This window comes from Hydra viridissima, unplaced genomic scaffold (assembly GCF_058129835.1).
Source record: "Hydra viridissima isolate aposymbiotic clone 2 unplaced genomic scaffold, HvirCarnegie_v1 scaffold_1, whole genome shotgun sequence".
NCBI lineage: Eukaryota > Metazoa > Cnidaria > Hydrozoa > Anthoathecata > Hydridae > Hydra > Hydra viridissima.
In genome coordinates, this window is record NW_028324300.1 from 34,154,446 (window position 1) to 34,177,417 (window position 22,972).

General features: G+C 28.8%; 2 protein-coding genes across 3 annotated transcripts; one reads left to right on the top strand and one right to left on the bottom strand.

Annotated features, from left to right (window-relative positions):
* Positions 1-1,449: 1,449 nt before the first annotated feature.
* LOC149894673 (cilia- and flagella-associated protein 144-like) lies at positions 1,450-5,735 on the bottom strand. The gene is made up of 4 exons (XM_090096818.1): positions 5,534-5,735; positions 5,177-5,236; positions 3,620-3,723; positions 1,450-1,987 (listed from the first exon to the last, which is right to left on the bottom strand). The coding sequence occupies exons 1-4, from the start codon at positions 5,664-5,666 to the stop codon at positions 1,874-1,876; spliced, it is 411 nt and encodes a 136-aa protein (XP_089952944.1). The 5' UTR covers positions 5,667-5,735; the 3' UTR covers positions 1,450-1,873.
* A 6,650-nt stretch (positions 5,736-12,385) lies between these two features.
* On the top strand, positions 12,386-22,797 carry LOC145192375 (glycine receptor subunit alpha-2-like). Of its 2 annotated transcripts, none has more exons than XM_090096810.1 (10): positions 12,386-12,637; positions 17,499-17,674; positions 18,380-18,492; positions 18,846-19,631; positions 19,804-20,560; positions 20,990-21,072; positions 21,361-21,498; positions 21,680-21,832; positions 22,056-22,282; positions 22,468-22,797. In XM_090096810.1, exons 5-10 carry the CDS (start codon positions 20,361-20,363, stop codon positions 22,657-22,659), a joined length of 993 nt encoding a protein of 330 aa, XP_089952936.1. In that variant the 5' UTR covers positions 12,386-12,637; positions 17,499-17,674; positions 18,380-18,492; positions 18,846-19,631; positions 19,804-20,360; the 3' UTR covers positions 22,660-22,797. The 2 variants fall into 2 exon arrangements, with proteins under 2 accessions (XP_089952936.1, XP_089952930.1); XM_090096804.1 differs by having other exon boundaries at positions 12,412-12,637; positions 18,846-18,913; positions 20,334-20,560.
* The last annotated feature ends 175 nt before the right edge of the window (positions 22,798-22,972 follow it).

Below are 22,972 nucleotides of genomic sequence, written 5' to 3' on the forward strand. Positions count from 1 at the left end.
TTTAAAGTACATTTATGTTCGTAGCTTTCTACCTCATCTAAACATAGTTTCCAGCAAATCCATCGAGAAGTATGGAGGCTGAATGAATTAAAGTCTTGTTTTAATCGATTTAAATATTGTAATTGAGAATGGGCAATGTAAGAGTAGATCCGAAGTTTTTGAAAAAAATCGATTGATTATTAGAATACTTGCTTTCAAATTTGGTGAGTCGTAAGTAGTGCATACCCTCCATCTTCGATGTTTCTCCACGTCTAGCTACGCCACTGCATTCGTTGCGACAAATATGAAAATCATCTTCATGGGTCACCAAAAACTATATATCTTACCAATAAGAGGCTCTTTTTCAAAACACGATTTGGATTGTTTAAGCATACAAACTCCTTGTTTTCCACGAATGTTCAATTTTTCTTGAGTCTGTACAAGTTTTCTTTTCGCATCAGATTTTAAATTCTTTGAAGTTTTTGAATAAGAATGCAGTGAAGATACATGAAAATTTTTAAGTTCTTTATTGATAAAATCTCTATTTTTTTTTAAATTATTTTAAGTTTTGTTTCTCTTCTGTACCTTCCTGTGATAACTTCAGTCTTTGAGCTCTGCAACTTTTCCTAATTATACCATGTGATTCTTCCATAAAACAACGATTTAACTATTTTGTATTTTGAGCTGAAATTTCTCGTTTCTTATGCTAGATTAAACAAGTCGTCAATTTTAAGCAAATCTGAAAAGTATTGTACAATGAACCAGGAGATTTGATGCGAAATTAACCGAAAGCCAGTAGATCGTCCTCCTACACAGCAGATCTATCAGCACTTTTTTTTTTCCAAACATTTACTGAGTTTCTCGGTAGAAAAATATTTTTACAAAAAGCTCCAAACTAAAAATGACATATCTAAAAGTTGCAGCCTAAGAGTATTATGTGGTAACAAAGATAGCACTACTATTCCATGATCTCGAGTAAGATGTAACACCTCAAAATTTTTTGTATGTGTTAAATGAAGGATAAGAAGAGACTTTCTTTTGTTCCGGATGTTCTGTTAAAAGTTCAAGACAAAGCTTATAAAATGCCTAATCCCACAAAGTTAACAGTTCTGTAATTATCCAACCACTATCAGAATATTCAAAAATTGTCAATGGTGGTGCTCCGTCTTTGAGCTCATTTTTGAATCTTTTACGTTTAAAAATCAGCATACAAGATACAAAAGATCCAACAGCATTACACAACATACTCCAGTGGTATTTACTCTTCTTTCACCACTTCTTTCACTTATTGCTGCTAATTTGCTCTATGTTGTAGAGCAAATCAGCAGCAATATTATAATCATCAAGTTCTTCAAACTTATTAAAAACATACGCTTAGATGTAATTCCAAAAATTAAGAAATCTCTAATAACCAACCAACAAAGGCTTACTCTGGCCTTAATGGATGACAAAAACAAACAAACAAAAAAAACAGTTGACTCCTTCGTTTTATTTAGCAAAGATAAAAAATAAATTAATGCACCTGTACAATATTGGCCACCTTACCCTATCTATTTCATTTTAAGTCATCCACTTTCCTATGTTATAAGAAACTTTTTTATTACCCTTTTTATAGTTTTCATTCAAAAAAAAAAAAAAGAAAAAAAAAAAGAAAGAAACTTCGGTGGTTTAATTTAGTGGTTTATTCATTTTAAAAGCTGCTTAAATATGAGTAGGACCTTCATTTTAAAAGCTTCTTTAAACTCCATCAGTGACCGAAAAAGATTATCCTCACTCGAAGAAAGCAAAAATTGACAGATAATGACAAGTTGATTATATATATAAAAAAAAATGAAGATTACAGGATTTTTTTTTACAAAAATATATTTTTTATAAAACTTCATCAATATGAAATTTAGTTGCGATTCATAGACTGCTCTCTTTGTCTCCAATAGGCATCCATAAATTTAGTAATTTCAGTATGCTTCTTTGGATGATTTAGTCTGCAATCATTGCGAAAAGGATCGGTCTAAATAAATTATAACATAAAATACAGGAAAGAAAATTTAAGGAAGAGAACTGTTTAAAACAGATTTCCTGAAAAAATGCAGGCGCTTCTTATCATCCCTAACCAAATAAAGGGAACAATTTTTATACAAAGAAAATGCTTAAACTATTTTATTTGGTTAAAAATAATTAAATATAATACGTTCGGTTCAAAACACGTTTGTAAAGATTTTACAGAAACAAGAAACTCGAAGATATCTAAACGTTTAGACAATAATTTATTTATTTATAAATACTTGAAGTTATTTATAAATGTTATTTGTAATTATCTATAAATACTTGAAACTATTTATAAATGTTATTTATAATTATTTATAAATACTTGAAATTTTATTCTGACAAGGACAATGACTAAATTTTCTTCTTTAGACTTTGTTTCATTATAAAACCAATTCTTTGCTGAAAAGCTAGAACTGTGTTTACATACCAAGCCGATGCCTGATTTTATGCACATGGCTCTAAAAATGACAATATATCACAAATGATATAAAAATATAATAGATAAAATTTATCATATTTTTGTATCATTTGTGATCTTTTTATGGCAAGCGCCATAAATTAATATCATCAGTCTATAATGCGACCTATTAGCAAGCGGTGAGCATTTATACAATGGAGAATTCAAGTAATTGTGCTTTCAGCTTCATATGCAAAGTTGAAAGTATGATTTCTCAAATGCTTACAAGCATCCATAGATGTGAAAGAATTGTTTCGAGTAACAAAAAGGTTGATGAAGCTAAATAAGTTCTGATGAAGCTACCAGGTTCCCAAAAACCTTATCAACTGCTGTTGATTTATTCAAGATGTTAGAGCTAAATGGATTGCCTCAGGGATTGAACACAACAGGTCTTCCAATCCAATTGAAAGTAGGGTTTGCATTCAAAAGATTACCAAAAGTACGGCACAGTACTTTTAGGAACCAAGCAAATAGGGAATCTATAGATAAGTATAAGCTACATAAAAGGAAATTATCTTTCTTATTGTAGTAAACAAATTTACTATATAACGATTTCTGTACTTTTAGAATGGGTACATTTTAAAAGTACAGAAATCATTTTAAACTCTATGTGTTTCAAAATTCTTAAAGTTTTTGAAAGTTTTATGTGAGCTATGAAATAGCAATTATTATTGGTAATTAACAAATTTTACCGGTAATTAAGTATTCACAATGGACAACTTTTTTGATTGAAATATAAAAATTTCACAGTAATTATGGGATATCACTATCATTTTTTAGCTAATTTTTGCTAAAATATTTTGTTAATTTCTGTCTTATAAAGCTCTTTACCGGACGGAAATTTACTGAGAAAAACAAAAAATATTATTTTTAGTTACTTTAAATTTACGGTCTGAATGATTTAAGAAGAGCTTTATCGTATCAAAGTGAACTTTATAAAAATATAATTTTTAAATATAACAAAATTATACACGAGTTTACTGATGATCAGACAACAAAAGATATTAATAGACATCAGACATAATTAAAACCATAATGAATATTGATGAATATACCATGACAGTAAAGTTAGATGGGCATTAGAGGATTTTGAATATTATTTCGAATCATTAATAGTTAAAACATCTAAAAACATACAGTAGATGTTGTACACCACCCAATCTCTTGTGCTTCAGTTTGAGGGAACTCAAACTTTTGCAGTGGAGTTTGATTAACTTGCTTCATTACCTCTAAGAAATCACCTAAAAAATAAAAATAAAAATATAATAAAGAAATCTAATATAAAAATGAAATAGAATATAAAAAAATATATAATATAAAAAAGAAATTCAGATTTAAGAGTAAAAATAACTTTAAAAGATGCTCTTTCCAGTGTTGAATTATTAGATTTTTTTTAATTTAGAATTTAGTAAAAAATTTAAAAACCTACTCAGTATAAATTTAAATTCATATAAATAATACAATTATACCAATAAATTAAAAAAAAAAAAAAAAAGAAAATATATTATAAAGAAAATTCAACTAGTCTTCTTTTATTAAAAATAATAAAGTTGTTTAAAAAAAAATTATTTAAATATGTTGGGAATGTAAACATTTGTGAAAAATTTAAAGATCATTCCATATTTAAAAATTGTAGCACATTTTCCTAAGAGCTAATTTTAAAAATTTTTGTAAACTAACTTATTATTAAAATATTCTTCATATGCATTGACTACTAAACTAATAATATTATGTACAACTTAACTATTCTGCACTCTTAGAAACTCAGCCAGTATATGTAATAGACAATCTTGTGAGAATCTAATACTTTTCAACCAAAAAACTGCACTTTTTTAAGATTAGTTGATAAAAAAAGGCAATTACTTGAATTAAAGTTACATACATACATACATACATACATACATACATACATACATACATACATACATACATACATACATACATACATACATACATACATACATACATACATACATACATACATATATACATACATACAAGAAATTTTTAGAAGTTTTATTCAGTATCAAATTGCAGGTCAATATGGAGATTTAAAGATACAGTGCATTTGTAAAAAAACAAACAGGACAATTTTATGTTGCAGAGAAAAGATAAAAAAAAAGAAGATACTATTACAAAGTTCTCAGAAAATGACCCAAAATTTCAAGTATCAACTTCTGAATCTTCAGCGTAAAAACTCAAAAAACATGTTTTCCAAAAAAACATGTCTTCCAAAAAAGTTCATTAGCAATTAATTTTTTTTTTTATGCACAAAAAATGTAAATTGTAATTTCAATGTTGTTTTCACTGTTATTCTACAGTTAATAAGCAAAGACTCACTTTACCTTCATCTTTCTAGTAAATTTTTTAAAAATTATTGTTAATTTTTAAAATATTTTCAATAAAAAGTAAAAATTGTATTGTTTTACAGTTTTCAATTTCCCTCATTAACAAAAACAACAACAACAATAACAAAATATATAAAAAATTCCAACAAAAAAAAGTTATTACATTTATTTTGAAGTGTGAAAAAAGTTTTGCACAGTTTTACTCTACCTTTTTTATTGCTATATCTGATGTTATTTCTACTAGATTTTAATAGAATGTGTTTTGAGTACATAGAGCAATTACAGCCAAAGTTTATATTAAAATATTGGAAAGTTAGTTATTCTTCAATAAGATAAATAAAATTACTATCTGCTTCTCCTTCAGCAAAGTCATGTGCAGAGTTTGGTTTTCCAGTTAAGGTATAAACTAAATTTGAAAAAAAAAGGTTGTGAAACATACATACATACATTAAATTACATAAATACATTCATACATACATACATACATACATACATACATACATACATACATACATACATACATACATACATACATACATACATACATACATACATACATACATACATACATACATACATACATACATACATACATACATACATACATACATACATACATACATACATACATACATACATACATACATACATACATACATACAATTATCTAGAAATAAAACCTTATTGAGAGTTTTAGCCGTACGTTTTTTATATTGGCTCACACTAAAATTAGTATAAATTTTTTCATTTCTTTGTTCTTTTTTTATTGTTTCGCATAGTATAGCATTTTGATGCACATAATTAATTGAAGATTGGTTTTTTTTTGTAGCTGACATTTTTGATGAATTTATTGATTTGTCTGCTCTTTTCGTTGCTAGCCGCTCTCAGAAAATAAACAAACAAATGTGCCGTTTTCCGACCAGTGTTTTTTTTTTTAGAAATTTTGGCCATTTAAAATCGGAGTTTGAAATGAAAATCATTCATTTTAAAAACTTTGTAAACTTCATTTGATCATCGATTTCAATAAACTTTGGCAATAATATTCTTAGGTTTCACGTTTTTTCAAGGTAGGACGATTGTTTTGCTTCTACAAGTCTAAGAGCTGAGATAATATCAAAAAAACCTACTGACAACTTTTTGTTATGTAATATCATACGAAGCAGAGAATAACACAGGTCACTAGCATTAGCAATTCCGGTCGTTTAGTTTTAGTGAAACAGCACTTTTATCATGATAATGCCCCCCCCCCCCCCTGGAAAAAGAAATTGTAAACGACGTAAACATTTAAAAATTTTATGATTTATCAATATCTTACCATTAGTAATTTGAAAAAACTTAGTTTTGTTATGAATGTTTTTGAAAAGATTGAAGTTTATGCGCGAAAATTTAACCAACTGAAAAAGCAGTTTGTTAGCGCAAATATAAGTTGCAGAAAAAGCAGCCGGCGCGCAAATTTAAACATGTAACGAATAAAATAAATTAAAATAAATCTAATTTAAAATAATTTGTATATTTAGACATAGTTACAGAACTTCAAAAAAAAAAATTGCTATATCTTGCAAATTTTGTTATTTTGGTTTTAACCCTTCAAGACATTGTGCAGAGTTGCTATTTGATTGAAACTGATTTAATTCGATTAAAACAAATTTAAACTAACAACTTTAGATATGAATGTTCACATGTCACGCCAAAAACCTGGCTATTATAAACGCGTAAAGAGTTAATTATTGCTTGGTAAAACTAGGCAAGTTTTGCCAAGCAATAATTTGGATTACTTTTCCTTGACGCGGTTTACAAGTGATGATAATATTGAACTTTGGCTGATTTAAAACAATATGCAAGTGCTACTACTCAAGATACTAACGTTGTTTAAGGTTTTTATTCTCTAAACCTATTTAACATAACTTTCTCTTTCTTCCGATTGAGCTACAAGACAAATTTAAAACTCATGCGCAGAGTTTGCGGCAAATGGTTTGAAAAAAGCAGCGCCAGATGAGTATTAGTCTTAAAAATTAAATTAGAAGAATTAAAATAGAAGAAGTTTCTTTTGTCAAACTGGTTGAGAACCTGCACACCCCAAAAGAATGCGTCATAAATTTTCAAAAACAAACAGCAACTGTGTAAAGCGTCAGATAACTGAAAAACATCAAAAGGTGACAATAGGAAAAAAATTAGCTTTTAAATAGGGAAAAATAAAATTATTTTTAACTTTCACGAATTACTTATTAACCATAACTATTCAATTAGGTCAATCAGGTTTGCATAAAAAGCGCGTTGTTTGTCAATTAGAGAAATTGAATGCTAAGAACAACAAGAAATAATTGAGTCTCCTCTAACTTTTTCAAGATTTTTGGTTACATTTCCACGATTAAGAATCTAAATTGAAATGTTCTAAAAATATAAATCAATCACGTGTAGCAAGCCAATCACGTGATCAGTCACCAATGACAAATATATACCAACATTTAGATGTTCCTTTTCTAGTTTTATTTTTTTAATTATGAAACTGGTTAATCAATAAACAAGTTTAAAGAACAATAAATTATAATTATGCTGGAAAATTATATCGATACCTGAAAGGCAAAAAGCCCCGATGACATTTTTGGTGAAATCAATTTTTTTTTTTTTTATAAACTTGTGTGTATTGTTAGTCTACATTTTTCCCAAAATACAAGCCTTCATAACGAAGGTTTAAGGTGTTTTAAAAGAAGAACTCTTAGGGCCTTTTGACTTTCAGGTATCGATATTTAATTGCCAGTGTTTCAAAAAAAAAAGATTTTTCAAAATTTCAATTAATATTGCATTCTTCTAAAGTGCCTTAACCTTGATATTATTTTAGAAAAATTTTTAATGGTGTTGTTATTATGGTATTACTTAATAACAAAGAGCCAAAAGTTCATTTTGGGAAATATTTTTGGACTTTTTTTCGGTCGATTTTTGGGGATTCTTTTATGGGACCAAATTTGAAAATAAAACCTCGTTTAAGATGTTCATTCAGTAGAATGATATTTAAATCAAATGTTAATCTTCATTTCATTAATGGAACAACAAAGATAAAAAGTTCACTAAATAAATGAATTTTAAAATATTTGTTGTCATATAATCCTGTTATTCAGCTTAATTCACTTGGTTCAACTTTTAAAAAGAAGGATTTGCATAATCAATTTTTTTTTTTGTCCATTTATTCAGCTTTTACATTTATTAAATATTTACAAAGAAAATGTTAAGTCTGTTCTCACCCTTGTAGGCTTTATTGATCAACGCCTAATAAGAAAAGTGTCATGTAGTATATTTTTATATAATATATTTATTTATAGTATATTTATTCAAATCATGTAAAGTACTGATTTTTACTCTACTTTTTTTTATCAACCTTATAGAGCATAGTTTTTAACCGAACCAGTTTTACAGCCCTCTTACTGTAGTTCAAGATTAGTTAAAGATTCTTTACAAACTATTTAAACTCTGGTATTAGTTGTTTAGTTTCCAGGCCTCAACTGAAGTCTTTAGCTACTGTACGTCTGCATTTCCATGGTTTAAAGGATGAAAAGAGAAAGCATAACATGACAAGAGACATAACTTTATTCCCAGTCCCAGTTGCCATAGCCATTGAGTTACTAACTCAGGTCTAAGGTCAGAATAACTTGTTACCTGCCACAGAGTTTTCATATCTTAAGAAACTTGTTTATCTTTCTATCTATCTATCTATCTATCTATCTATCTATCTATCTATCTATCTATCTATCTATCTATCTATCTATCTATATATATATATATATATATATATATATATATATATATATATATATATATATATATATGTATTTATATATATATATATATATAAATTTATCATTTAATTTATACATCTTTAAAATGTTGTTATTGTTTTAGCTTTTGTTATAAATTATTTTATTGCTTTTGTTATAAATCTGACATGATGCACAGGAATGTTTTGAATATTTTTTGTTCGTCACGTATACACCACTCTCATTTTTGAAACTCTGCTAGTGATGGTGTTAGTTCATAATCCGACTTGCTCTCGTTTAAACAAAATTATTTGTTTAAACTTAGAAGTTAATAACTAAGCTTGTTTTTAACAGTATATCTATTATTTGCTATTTTAATATTACCCTATTTCTTCAGTGTTTCAATTTAAAGAATTTTGAAAAGAAAACTCCACAATTTTCTTGAAGTGTTCCTGCAATCAATTGTCAGAAATACACTTTATTTTCATTCTGTTTAAAACAAACAATTTAGTTTTGATCTAAAAATTTCTACGCAATCTTAGGCCTCTTAAACAGAGGTTTTACTGCTTGAATAAATATTCCAACTATTCCTTCACTATTCCGAAAAAACTGCATCAGTTTTTTTGACCCCGCTAAAAAAAAAACTGCTACACATTAGACTCTAACAGTCCAATATTTAAAAAACAAAAGATTTGTTAAAATGATTAGAACCATGAATCACTCTAGAGGTTGTATATAGGGTTAAGGCTTGATGAGCAGAAGAACAACGCATTGCAGCTCTTCCAAGTTCAATAATCTTTCAAGCTACGAACAAAAAGTTAGAAAAACGTAAAACTTAAATAGACATTTACTTTATTGTTTTTTAAAATTGGTTTTCTAAAAAAAAATTAATAGAAAACCAATTTTAAATGACATTAGCACAGTCACATAGTCACATCAAATGCGTATCTTTCTAAATTATCAACCAAGATAATTGGTGAATATATATATATATATATATATATATATATATATATATATATATATATATATATATATATATATATTGATATAAAATTTTCCTATTCTTATTTTGATACTGGTCTCAAGTTGCTAGACTAAATGCTTTTTATTATTTAAATCTTTAACAAAGAATTTTTTATTCAACTGTTCAATATAAAGTATTAAAAGTAATTTAAAAAGCATAACAAGATGACAAAGCATAACAAGATTTATCAGCAAATGTTTTCGACTATCATTTCGACTGCCCATTAATAATCTTTTATCTTAATAATAGGCAAAAAGTCAAAATGTCTGGAGACACAAAGGTAACATAATTATAAGGATTTGCAATTATGTAGTAAGCAAGTAAAATCTCGATTATTACTAATAATAGTATTACTGTTAATCAAAATTTTTCCATTTAAATTTTAAAAATTATGATAATTAATGCAGATGAAGGATTTTTCATCAATAGCCTAATTAAGTGAAAAAGACTTCAAATACGTATTTAATTATTCTACAGCAAGTCTAGTTTCTGAAATAAAGATAAAATTTTGTAATAAAATTATAATTTCGTAGGACTTTGACTACTTTTTTTATTTTTTAGAATTAAATTACTAATTCTAATGTAACAACGTTGTTTCAGATATTAATGATGTTTAATATGTTTATAATTTAATAATTTAAATTTAATGTTTAATTACGTTTAATGTTGTTTCTTTTCACAATTACAGAATTTTTTACATACTGATATTTTTATCATGTCGCAGTTGTGAAAAATCCTGACATATTTTCTGTTACAATTTTGTTCATTTGTAATTTCCTCATTAAGAAGGAACAAAAGTGATTTTTGTAGACCTACAATAGCATGCTAGTGCTGTTTCAGGCTATCTTGTATTAAGCTCACCAGTCGAAAATCTATCCAGATATTAAAATGATGGGCTTCTTAATAGGAATGTATAGTGGATTTGCAAAGCACTGCTGCTTCCTCATTTTTTCGATAGTTAGGCTGATGATGATAATTGTGTGACTCGTAAGTGACCTTTAAGGACAATTAATAGAACCGGAGAAGGTGTCATTAATTCTGCTTAAAACCGTGAAACCTTTACACATCAGAATTTCGGTTTAATTTGCGAAAATCTGAAACCAACTCAAAACGCTTTCAGGACCTAACTTTCCATGTTACCAAAGATTAGTTCAGCTAAGTTGAAGAAGTTTATTTAAAGTTGAAAAAGTTCAGTTGAAGCCAAAAAAAAATTGAAGGAATTTAAAGGTAATTAAAAGTCGCCTTTAGAAAAAAAAAAAAAAAACCTAGTGATTTTTAGAGCTTACTCAATGCAAAATACAAATTTGGCTGCCAGTTGTTTTTAAAAATTTACTTCCTGTGATTCCTTTATACCACTTCTCACTAATTTTTAGTGAAGTTAGTGATACAAAAAGCAAGACATTTGGTCGATGGAAAAACTCTATTAGGGATTTTAAAGCGAGGGTATGTTGGTTGACAACTGCAAGACGAAGTATTAAGCCAGAAAATTGGTTTAAACTATAACATTTATTCGTATTCGTATTTTTAAATATTTACAAGTGCTCCTCCCTTCTCTCCATTTCTCCCCTCCTCTCCCCCTCTCGATCTAATTTTCTTTTTTCTACTACAAATTAAAGCAGGTTGAAAATTTAAAATGCATGCAAAATAAAAACATGACGTTTTTAAACAGGAATTTGTATTTGATTTTATAATAACTGTCATTCGCATAAAAAAAACAATTCTCTCCTAGTTTCATGTAATATAACTAATTGCCCAAAACCAAAGTTGATAATTCGTTCTCAAAAGATATACACACAAGAAAAACAAGTAAATGAACAATATTGTGTTGAATCGCAACGTTTAAAAGATTCTAATATCGAGGATTTTTTGTTATTCGTGGTTCAAATCCTTTGTTTAACTAATTATTAACTGTTAAAAAGAATGTTTTATTCAAATGAAGTTTCTCTTTTCTTTCATGAGGATAAAGATATAAGGATTTGTATTAACTCTTCATAGCTTCATACGATTTGTATTAACTCTTCATAACTTCATAGGATTTGTATTAACTCTTCATAGCTTCATAGGAATTGTATCAACTCTTCATAACTTCATTCGACGGAAGCCTAAAGTATTAAAGTTTCAATATTAACAAAAGTTTTGCAACAAAAAGCAGCAACTTTTTTAATTGGATTAAGCTTTTCTCAACTGTATAGCTTTTTATAGATTATTTATAATCACAAAAATCAAGTGAACTATTTTTCAATAAAGCTACTCAAAGTACTTCCACAAGTAAGGGAATATTATATGCATAAATGTAAAACGCGCAAAAAAAATCTGAGCCAACAGCTCAACAAGTACTTTTATATTTACAAAAAAAAAAAAAAAGACATCCGTTACAGGATATTCTTTGCAATTACAGTGTACTCTATGATTGGTTTAAAAAACCCATAGTTGTAATTGCTGAGGCTGTTTAAATTTCTTCTAGTCTTCGCAAGCGACGGTCCATTCATTCTGAAAAGTCTACATGATATTATTTGTATAAAACAATGATAAAATCCTTAACTCAATTGGTTTTACAAGTTGTCATGATTTCATGAAAAAGTTCTCCTGGAAAAATCCCAATCAGATTGACTGCTTTAAAAACTTCTCGACCCAAAATTGATTGTCAAACGAATCGTTTCGTCATTAATCATTAGATTATTTTTGCACTAATAGCTTTTATCCTGATAAAAAATTTATATCACGTGATAAAAAGTTGGCCAATCTTTTTTGAAAGAAATAGTTTGGATTATGCTAAATTATGCTTGTCTGGTTACGATAAAAACAAATACGCGTGAGAATTTTTATGGTAATCCCAAAATCTCAGAGCATAAAAACTGCCGATTTGATTTTAATATCGTAATGAGATTTGGTGACCGTCGTGAAAAAATTAATTGAATAAATTTATGTCAAAGTTTAACATATACTTTTGAAATAAATTTGTTTATCGTCGTAGTATTTATATCAGAGAGAATAGTTGTTGAAATAATCGTCAAAGCTTTATCTGTAATCGGTAAGTTTAGACAACTGGATTTTTAAGGACAGTTTATTTTGTTGTTACTAAACAGGCTTGTTTAATAAATGGTTAAATCTTTACTAAGTATGATATATTTTAGTTTTTTTCCGTTGCAAGTAAAAAACAAATAATTTTTATGACTTCTGTTTAGGTGATTACTTGTGTTTAATGATAAGTTTCATTAAAAAATGCTTTGACGCAGCAAAATACGTCATCTTAATTTATTTTCAAATTAACATGGTAGCAAATTTGTATTGGTGGTTCCACTTTTTTTATTCAGGCCACTAAAGGTGGTTTAACGTTTTTAAAACCTACGAATGATTTTTAATGAATCGCTCTTTGTTAAAAGAGGGCGATTTAGCACTGGTAAACTTTCCGAAAATCATAAATAGCTTTCTAAAATCTAAGTTTGTATCAAAACCTTATTCAAAACCAATTTTCAGCATAATATTCTATACAATTGCAAAAACAGACGTGAAAACGGTTAATAACTGAGAAAAGCGAAAAAAATTTAATTTTTTTTTTAAACAACGACCAATTCAAATATAATACTGTAATTTTTTGATAAAAAAGCATCAAAAGTTTTCTAATATAAAATCTGCATTAAAAATGTAATAAAAAATGGTTTCTCGGGCGATTTGTTATTAATTTTTTGCCTAAATAAAGTGTTCACTATCTTATTCGTTGCCTCCCCGTCAATAAAAGAAGTACGTAGAGCATTTGGTTTTTGTATCATCTAAATTTACGTTAAATGATCTGAGTTTATTCGTTTAAAATTCTAAAAGACCAGACTTAGGTCATCGCCTTCTGGGGATTTTGGTACATCAAAAAAGTATGAGAGTGTTATGAAAAAATCAAAAAGTTGAAAGCTTGTAAATATTTGTTGCAGACAAATATTTGTTAAAATTAAAGTTGACTAAGTAAAATCAAAAAAAACTAAAGAACACAAAATAAAAATAGATATGACAAGATTTAAATACCAATATATCTATAATATATTTTTTATTCAATAAACCCTCTTTTGGTTATATTACTTATTTACAAAAGTCTGGGAATTTGAGCTTCCAAATTGTTTATGGTTTTAAGCGATATGACTTGTCTTGATTATCTTTCAAGATATTTCACAAATCCGTCTTTGATGATGGACACCAGTCGCGGGATTTTCTGTTTAGATTGTTACTGAAATTCAACGGGCAATAGATCACGGGTTTGTGGAGACCAATTCTTGTCTTTTAAAATGTTTTCACATGCCTTTTGCTCTAAATAACCTCTACATAGCTATGAGTTTTGTTTTGGAGTACTGTCATGCTGGAAAGTTAATGAAGCACCATTTAATCACAACCCAGATAAAACTGCGTTTTGTTCAAGAATCATATTGTGTTTCTATTTTATTAAATCAAATTAAATCTCTAATGCTAGATCAGGAGAAACAACACAAAACATGACGGAGCCCATTTCATGCTTAATTGTAAGCATCACTTACTCTTGTAAGACCTTCTCTTTGTCGCTTCGGCAAAAGTAAACTCTTCTTTTAGAACCAAAAATTTATAAATTCAATCAGTCACTGTAAAGTACTTTTTAAAAGCCTTCTTTTTTCTATTAATGATTTTCAAAGGTCCATTCTATAACTTTTTTCTTATCTTTAGACCGAAATAATGATTATCGGCTAACAACTTGACCAAACAAAAAATGAACAAAAAAGTCTTTTAACAGTACTAAAATATACAGGTCTATTCCTCGTTTAGTTCACTTCAACCCAAATTTCTGGTGCTGTGAGTCATTAATTTTGTTTACTGGTTTCAACAATAAACTGCTTTTCTTATTTTGTTGTAGTTTTTAGACCTCATGACCAAGGAATATCTTGATGGCTTGCACTTTTTATCACTGTATTGCAAGATGATTTTAAGCCTAATATTTTCAGCTTTAGTACGTTCAGATCTTTTTTTTTTCATTGTGCAATAACAAAATAGCAAATCACTTTTTCACAAACTATTTACATTTATTTGATGCCTTTATTTTAAAGAAGTCAATTACAGACTATAGTGGCGTTTAACTCTAAAAGCTGTACTTATTTTCACTTGTACATCCCTAAGTGTAAGCAATTAAACGATATTTAAGCATGAAACAATAAAAATGACTTATACTTAAAATTAGATTAAATAATAAATAAATAAAAGGAGAAATAACATCAAATGGTCTTATTTATGATTTTAGACATTATTGCATATTTTACTAACTTTTTTTTTAAACAAAATATTTAGTATATACGCATTTCTTGCTCATAGATAATTACACCGATGGGTCAAAATAGTTTTAAATTTAACAAAATACTACCACTATTTGTAAATAATCATATATTTACACATATCTCATAAGTGTTTCAAACTTTTGGCCCTCTTCGAAAAAACGGATAAAACAAGGTTTTAAATACATGAACCTAAAAACCCCGGTAAATACTCAGGATTTATAAATTCATGGTGTGACTGAGTGGAGTATGTGAACAACCTGACTATCGTAATAATTTAGTAAATCGACTAAACACTCATTGTTCCAGAGTCCCCTTGTTTGTCATCTATTCTTGCCAACACTGTTTATAATGATCTTCAAACAAAAGTTGGTAGATCCCAGACTTTATGCCAAGTCTTAATGAAAGAGAAAAAAAAAGAAGCTAGATAAGGCAAATAAAGTAGGATAAGAATTCCGAGTAATAACTAGAACAATTCTACCGATGCTAACAGGTGAAATGCTAATAAAGAGGTTAACAAAGCCCCAGTAGTTATAAATAAACCAAAAATATCTTCTTGAAAAAAATCTACAATTCAGATGGCTAAAGAAGTGAGAAAAATCAGTTGGAACACCACTAGAAAAAGATACAGAGTTATACTGATAATGCTGTATATTTTGCAATGAGGTATATGCTGAACCACCTTTTAAAACCATGCTGTATTTTAAAAGTTATTTGAATTAGGTTGTGAGAGCTATTCATATGGAGAAATATCCACGGGTTTATTTGTAATATATGCAATTGAAGTTACTGAACTGGTGTGCATTCTCTGCTCTTTGGTCATCACTTAGTGACAAAAGCATTTTTTTATATTATTAAGATTTCAAATTTCTTAAGGGACTTTTTATTCCGGTGGTTTTAATTTTTTTTTTTAAGAAGAAACATACTGTGCAGGATTCAACATATGTATATTGGAATCCTGCACAGTGTGTTTCTTCTTAAAGTTATAGCAATTTTGAGGTCTGTTCTAACCTCTGTATGAGTCGTACACAAGTTGGACTTTACAGCATTTTAGGGAAAAAAGGGGTAAAAGCACCAACTATACTACAAAAGTTTTCTAATAAAATACTGGCTTAAATAAGGGTTATAACCTTAAAATTATCTTTTTTAAACAGATAAGCACCAAATAGAACTTATGTTTACCCTTTTGACATGTGATATCCCATGTTTTTTTATGAATAAAGCAACTCTTCAATGTCTGTTTCTTATACAGCTGACTTGTGATTACCAAGAAAGTTAATAAAAACCTTAGTGAAAAATTCCCAAGCTTCCTTTTCTTCGTCTGTGAGAGGATTTTTGAAATTCGTATTGTAAAACATCCCTAATTTGAAGTGCAACAGAAAACTCCTAATTTAGCTTCGTGTCGCTGATTTTAGGAAACTTTCTTACCAAATTATTGAAATCCAGTCAAGTTATAAAGATTATCCCATTGCTTTCACAAAGGTCTTTATTAAGTCAAGTTTGATGAGAAACAACAGAACTTTATGAAACCTGTTTGCATACCCTCAGCATACTGATTACTTTTAGAGCATAATCTATTGATGGTTTTTTTTAACCATTTATCTCAAGAAGAATTTTCACTTTTTTGTGTGTCTTATTCAAATAAACGGAAAGAGCAGTCGGTAAGCATGACTTTTAAATCCTGTTATGCAACAGTTACAGATTTCAAGTTTCGTTTTGACGAATCTATTTAGAAAGTTCATGTGAATTTCAAAGAGAAATCTTAACTGAACGTATAGAAAAAGTTATGATAGGAATCAAGGTCGGATTTAAGCGGGTCTTCAAATTCTTCTCTAACTTTTAAATGAAAGCAGTTTTCTGCATAGTCCATAAAAATTACATCTTTTTTGGGAATCCGATTTAATTTGGGCTGATTTCACAATTAAATTAGTCTTTTTAGTTTGAAAGATGAGCTCACAGCTACGCAACCAGACATCTGAGATGGAGCATTAGTAACAAAACTTGAGTAATTTTTAAGTAAATTTTACACTCCATCTCCAATGTTTCCCCAAGTTAGGTTGCGGATTTATCTTACAAACTAAAAACAGGTTCCTTGATAGTCATCAGATAACAACGGTTTTCTAATAACAAAAAGCGCATGAATTGGTATTTGGCCTCGTCCTTGAAATTTTCTCGACACAATTTCTGCCATATATCTAAAAAAAAGGCAATTTAAGCTTGATCTCTTTGAAACATTTACCAAAAGTTGGGTCTTAATTAGTTAAGAGTCGTTTTTTTCAGCTGAAAAACTTTTCTACAGTAAAAAGCAATTGTTTAACTTGTGTAGCTAAATATGCTTAATTACAAAAATTAAAGCACAAATTTTCATCGAACAAAAATATTTTTCTTAGTAAAAAAACTGTTCTCTTTTGATTGGTTGTGAATAACCTTACGTAATGGTAGATTATCTTTTACAATTTTGTTATTTCTTCAGATAAAAGTCTCTATTGTAATCTAATTGTATCTAAAGTGTCAAACTATAAAGTATATATTTTCCTGTTAAAATTAGTAAATTGTGTATAAAATATTTTTAAAATATTCTCAATTATGCGATGAACAAAAATCAATTTTTAGATTTTGCTGTACCAAGTATCATGTCGAGTATGTAGAGTAACCTTGCTTTAGAAACAAATAAAACGGACCGCTAAACAATAAATCTGGCCGCTACTCACATTAAATCGAAGCGTTGCTTACAAGTTCCAAGAAATGAAACTGTTTCAGCTAATTCTTTTTGCTGCGATATTTCAAAGGTAAGTCTTTTCTTGTTTTACATTTCGTATATCGTATATATTGTATATATCATATATGGTATATATAGTATGGTATACGTGGTAAAATAAAAAATAAAAGCTGCATCTATTCTATTCCATTCTATTCTAATTTTGCTGAATATATTATAAGTAATAAAAAGATACAAAAAATTTTTTTACATATGTATGTATATGTGGTATATATTGTATATATGGTAAAATCAATATTCAAACAGTATTATGATAAACGCAAGTTTATTTGACAAATATATTTGACTTTTTTGTTCCTTTTTATTACTTTAGTATTTTTATACTATAGTATTATGATAAACGCAAGTTTATACAAGAATTAACGTTTGGAACCGTTTTTAGTAAAGTTTTTGTATTGTGACTCGCAATTAAATTACTCTATGGCTCTTTTTACCACTAAATAGGAAATCATTTGATTAAGCAACTAATTTCTCATTATTTTAAAATCGACTGCTATTTGTTCGTGGGAAAATCTTCACCGAATTATCAGCCCAAAAAAAAAGTTATGTACGTTGAAACTAGTAGATAATGTTTTTATAAAAAGATATAACAGTTAATATGACTGTCTTGCCTCACATTATCTCTCGTTTTATCTTTTGGCTTGCTTTGTTATCATTGCTTGTTTTATTTATTCATTGTGTTAAATGTAGCCAAAAAATTTATGCTTACTTCTAGTCTTAAAATTTCATCTGGCAATTCAAACCTCGCCATGAACTTAGAGAAGGCAACGAGCGCTTTACATACAATACTGAAAGATTATAGAAAAGAAGTTGTTCCTATCTACAATAGTAAGAGGACTTTTTTTAATTACAGGAAGAGGCTAAATTTTTTTTTGCTGGGTTATTTGATAGTAATTTAGTGTTGAAGGTATCTGGGTGTGGAAAGTACCTCGGTGTAGTATTGCATCTTATCTTTTATAAATCAAAAAATCTTTACTTTCTAGTTAGAAAAAATTTTAAAGAAACTCAAATATTTATCACGCAATAAATATTAAGTTCTTATTATTGTTATGTTTTTTTATTATATGTTATTATATTAATATTAATTAGTTAGCGTCATGCGCAGCGAAACACTTTGATAAACATATTTTCAAGCAGTTTATTTTAAATCTTTGAAAACATTTGATTGATATTTAATCTAGATCAACCTGTTGTTGTGAAGACCAATTTGTTTATAAACGACATGGTTCCACTAGAAAATATTCCAAAGGCAAGCAGTTTGATAATTTGTTATAAAGCTTATCAAGTTTTTGATTTTTTTCCTACCGATTTATTAGAAATTTAGTTGTATTAGAAATTTAAACTATCGCTATTTGTTTTTGCTATTTCTTTTCTTTTTACCGAGGGAGAGTGGGGAGGGGAGGGGTTAGTTTGGTGAATTTATATACAGTTGTTGCCATGTTAATGGAATCACTGACATAACTTGATGATATATGACTCTATGTTTATATTCACCGCTCTTCAGTTCATTTAAAACTCTATGGTAAACAAAGATGGACGTTAGTCCACGTAAACGTTCTAAAATCAAAACTTTATCAAATCATAGTGGTAAAAGTCAAAAGAAATTACTAAATTTTGTGGAGTCATACAGTTTGCCGTTAGCAAAATTTCCGACCTGTACAAAGAAAAAACACTTTCACCCTAGAGAAAAGATCGCTGTGTGCTCAAACGTCTGACAAATACGAGAGATCCTTTTCAACTGCACCAAAGCTTCAGAGATTCCAAGAAAACACGTGCGCAAATAAAATGTGATTTTGCAATGCGTAAGATTGTTAAGAGCTCGAGAACGGTTGGACAACGCCTGCTTAATACTGGAAAGCCGCCCAGAAAGCCACTAAAGAAGCAGTTGTTGACGCTGGCCTTGAAGATGAAACGTCTGGTATGGGCTAAACAACACAGACACTGGGCACTAGGAAATTTAGAGAGAGGTAAGAAATACTACTTCTCGTTTCTAACTTTAATTTTATACCGATACTTAGATTATTTGAGATTATGACTTCAAGATCATGATTAAATACTTAAAGCAATTCAATACTGTTAACATTAATCATGTTGTTCTGTCATTAAAATTAATGTTAGGATGTCTATTTCTAAATGCAGGTGAATTTTTCTGATGAGTCACGCTTTGAAGTACTAGGATAGAAGTCACAGTTCGTTCGCAGATCGATCAGATAATCCATTCGAACTGGAAGTAATGAAGATCATGTAAAAATAACGAAGATCTTTCCGAACAACGACAACTTTAAACATGACTCGGCTACCTGTTATACCTCAAAGAAATTCAGTAAATCCACACAGACAATAACATTAAAACTTTAGAGTGGCCAGCAAATTCACCAGACCATAATCCAATCGAAATTCTGTGGTCTATTATCAATACTAGGTTTAGAAACTTAACAAATGGTTTCAAAATGTACAGATGCTAATTATTTCTATGTTAAACCCATTACTCATACATACTAAGGGAAGATATATTAAGTATTAAAAAATGTACAATAAAATGATGTTTTATTAATGTTTATGGCTGATTCCATTAATTTGGCCGATACTGTACAAAGCACACTACATCAAAAATATTTTTAACCTGCCCACAGACCTTTTAAAACAAAATAAAAATGCTACCTTTTTAGCATTTTAGTGTTGATTTTACACTTCGCATGACTTGGGAGGACAAGCGACTTGCGTACGACAAAAAAAGCCGGGAAATCTATGCTGCTTTTGATGCGCAGGTAGCCTCACTCATATGGATTCCAAACATTTATTTTCCGCTTGGCAAAAAGGGGGTTGTTCATGAACTTATTGCTAAAAACGTTTTCATTCTAATTTACGGAAACGGGACAGTCAAGTTCAGTCAAAGGTACAGTAAAAAAGTTATTCGTTGTCTTTTCTTCTTTTTTGAGATATTAAGTTTCCATTAAACCATAACTACACACAACTTCAACAGGCATCATAAAATTATTTAAGCATCGTTTCAATTATTTCAATTTTATATAATCTAAAGCGTTACTGAATAGGGGGACAGTGGATCAGAATCTTTATTTTATATACTTGATAAAAAATTAAAATATCTATTTTATTTTTTTATAGGCATAATGATTGAGATCATTATTCATCATAGATCATTAATTATCATAGATCTTCAGATGAATTCATAAGAAATCACCAAAATCATCAAGAAAAGGAAACTCCTGATTTTTGATGCCTCTGATTCTCTGTACCCCTTGATCCACTGCATTCTAACTCCCCAAATTCAAATCGAGCTTGTTAAGAAATATTTACTCCTTAGGTTGACTGTCTTATCCTTTTGTCCTATGAAATTTCGACTTTACCCATTCGATATACAGGACTGCACATTTAAGCTCGAAGCGTGTAAGTATGATCATGGTAATGTACTTTTTACTTGCAGTTGATTGGTCATTTTTTAAAATTAGAACTACGCAAAAGCATTCTTTTTTAAACTTAAAAAAAAAAAAAAATTAGTTACAAAGTATAAAATCCCTTAGCTCTTAGTAAGAACAAAAATCTGCGAAGATTGCAGCAAAATCTGCAAAGAGCATAATAAAATACAATACTTTGTGCTTTTTGTGTATCTTTCGTGTAAGAATATTATTTCCAATTTTTTTTTTTTTTACTTTTTTTTTTTTACCTTTTTACTAGTTGCTCAATCCAAACTGTACGTAGAATTACAATGGATGGAGAAACCAATAGAACGTTCTGGAAAAGACTTGCATGTTCCTGATTACAGTTACGTCAAAATTCGAACCAACAAATCAATTCACAGAGGAGATTTTAATAGTTTGTCGCATTTACTGTTTATACAAAGTTTTCTGTTTCTTTGATCTTCAATTTAAATGTTAAACTTGGTGTACTTCTCTAGTCTTACTTCTATATAGGAACCAATTGAGGAAAGCGAGCCGAATTATGCTAACGTTTTTACCATGATGATTTATCAAGTTTTTGCCTACTTTTTTTTCAGTGCTATTCGATACGCTAGAAGTGAAGTTCACATTACACCGTGACTTTACTTTGCACTTCCTGCGAGATTTCTTCCCTTGCATTTTGACTGTTATGTTGAGCTGGGTTTCTTTTTTTCTGAGTTATAAATCAACACCTGCCAGATCAACATTCGGTGAGATTTTTAATTTTCATATAGGAGAAAAATATTCTGCCTTTCTTAATACAACAAAGGTCATTGCATGCTCAAGTGGATAAGTTCAAATTACCTTTTCATAATGAATGAATTGAAAACATTTATTCTACATAAATATTAAACTGTAATGTAAGATTGTTAAAAATGTACCCTGAACGTTATCTAGTGTGTCACAAGTCTTGTTTTTGTTTCTTGTTTTCAGGTATCACCACTGTTTTAACAATTGTAACTATGAGCAACAATATTCGATCGACAGCCCCTAGTGCTAAAACATTTCGCAGTCTCGATTACTACATGCTGATATGCATGATCTTTGTCTTTGGTGCTCTGGTCGAATTTGCAATCGTGGGAATAACAGATCCAGATTTTTCTCCTGGATGGAAGAACAAAGGAAAAAGATCGAAAACAAAGAAGTATAACGAGGTTTCTGTAAGGGATTAATGAATTTATTCGATTCTTCTTGCTGAAAAAGTAAATATATTGCATGGGTTTATTACGTATGCTCCATAAGATATGAAATTCCTTTTAGGCTCGTAATTAAAAAAAAAATCAACTATGCCAAGTTAAAAATGTCATTTTTAAGGATGAACTATTTCTTTTTTTATTTGTTCTAGGTCATCGAACCAGAGAAAAAGGAAAATCCTCCTACTATTAAGAAAATAGATATAGGACCCTTCGTGTTGGTTACTGGTGATCAGCACGTAATAGACAACTGCGCCAAAATATTGTTTCCGCTTTCATTTTTGTTTGTAAATGCCCTCTTCTTTACCTACCATCGAGTTCATCCCGAAACTGTAAACAAGTAACGAATTATCTTACCAAATGTTTAAAAAGAAAAGAGTGCTTCTAAAAGTGTAGAGTCAGCATTTTAGAAATTTTTTAAATAATGTAAGTCCACATGAGAAGTTTGATATTTAACAAATAAGATATTTAAAAGAAGAAAATATTCTGAACTTCTTTATATGATCAATGAACCTCTTTATATGGTCATAATTATAGTTATAATTATAAATATGGTCATAATTATAAATATGTAAAAAAGCAAAAGTCGGGTAAAAGAAGATTCATTTCAATTAACAAAAGTAACATAATTCAACATGATTCAAAGATCGTGGATAT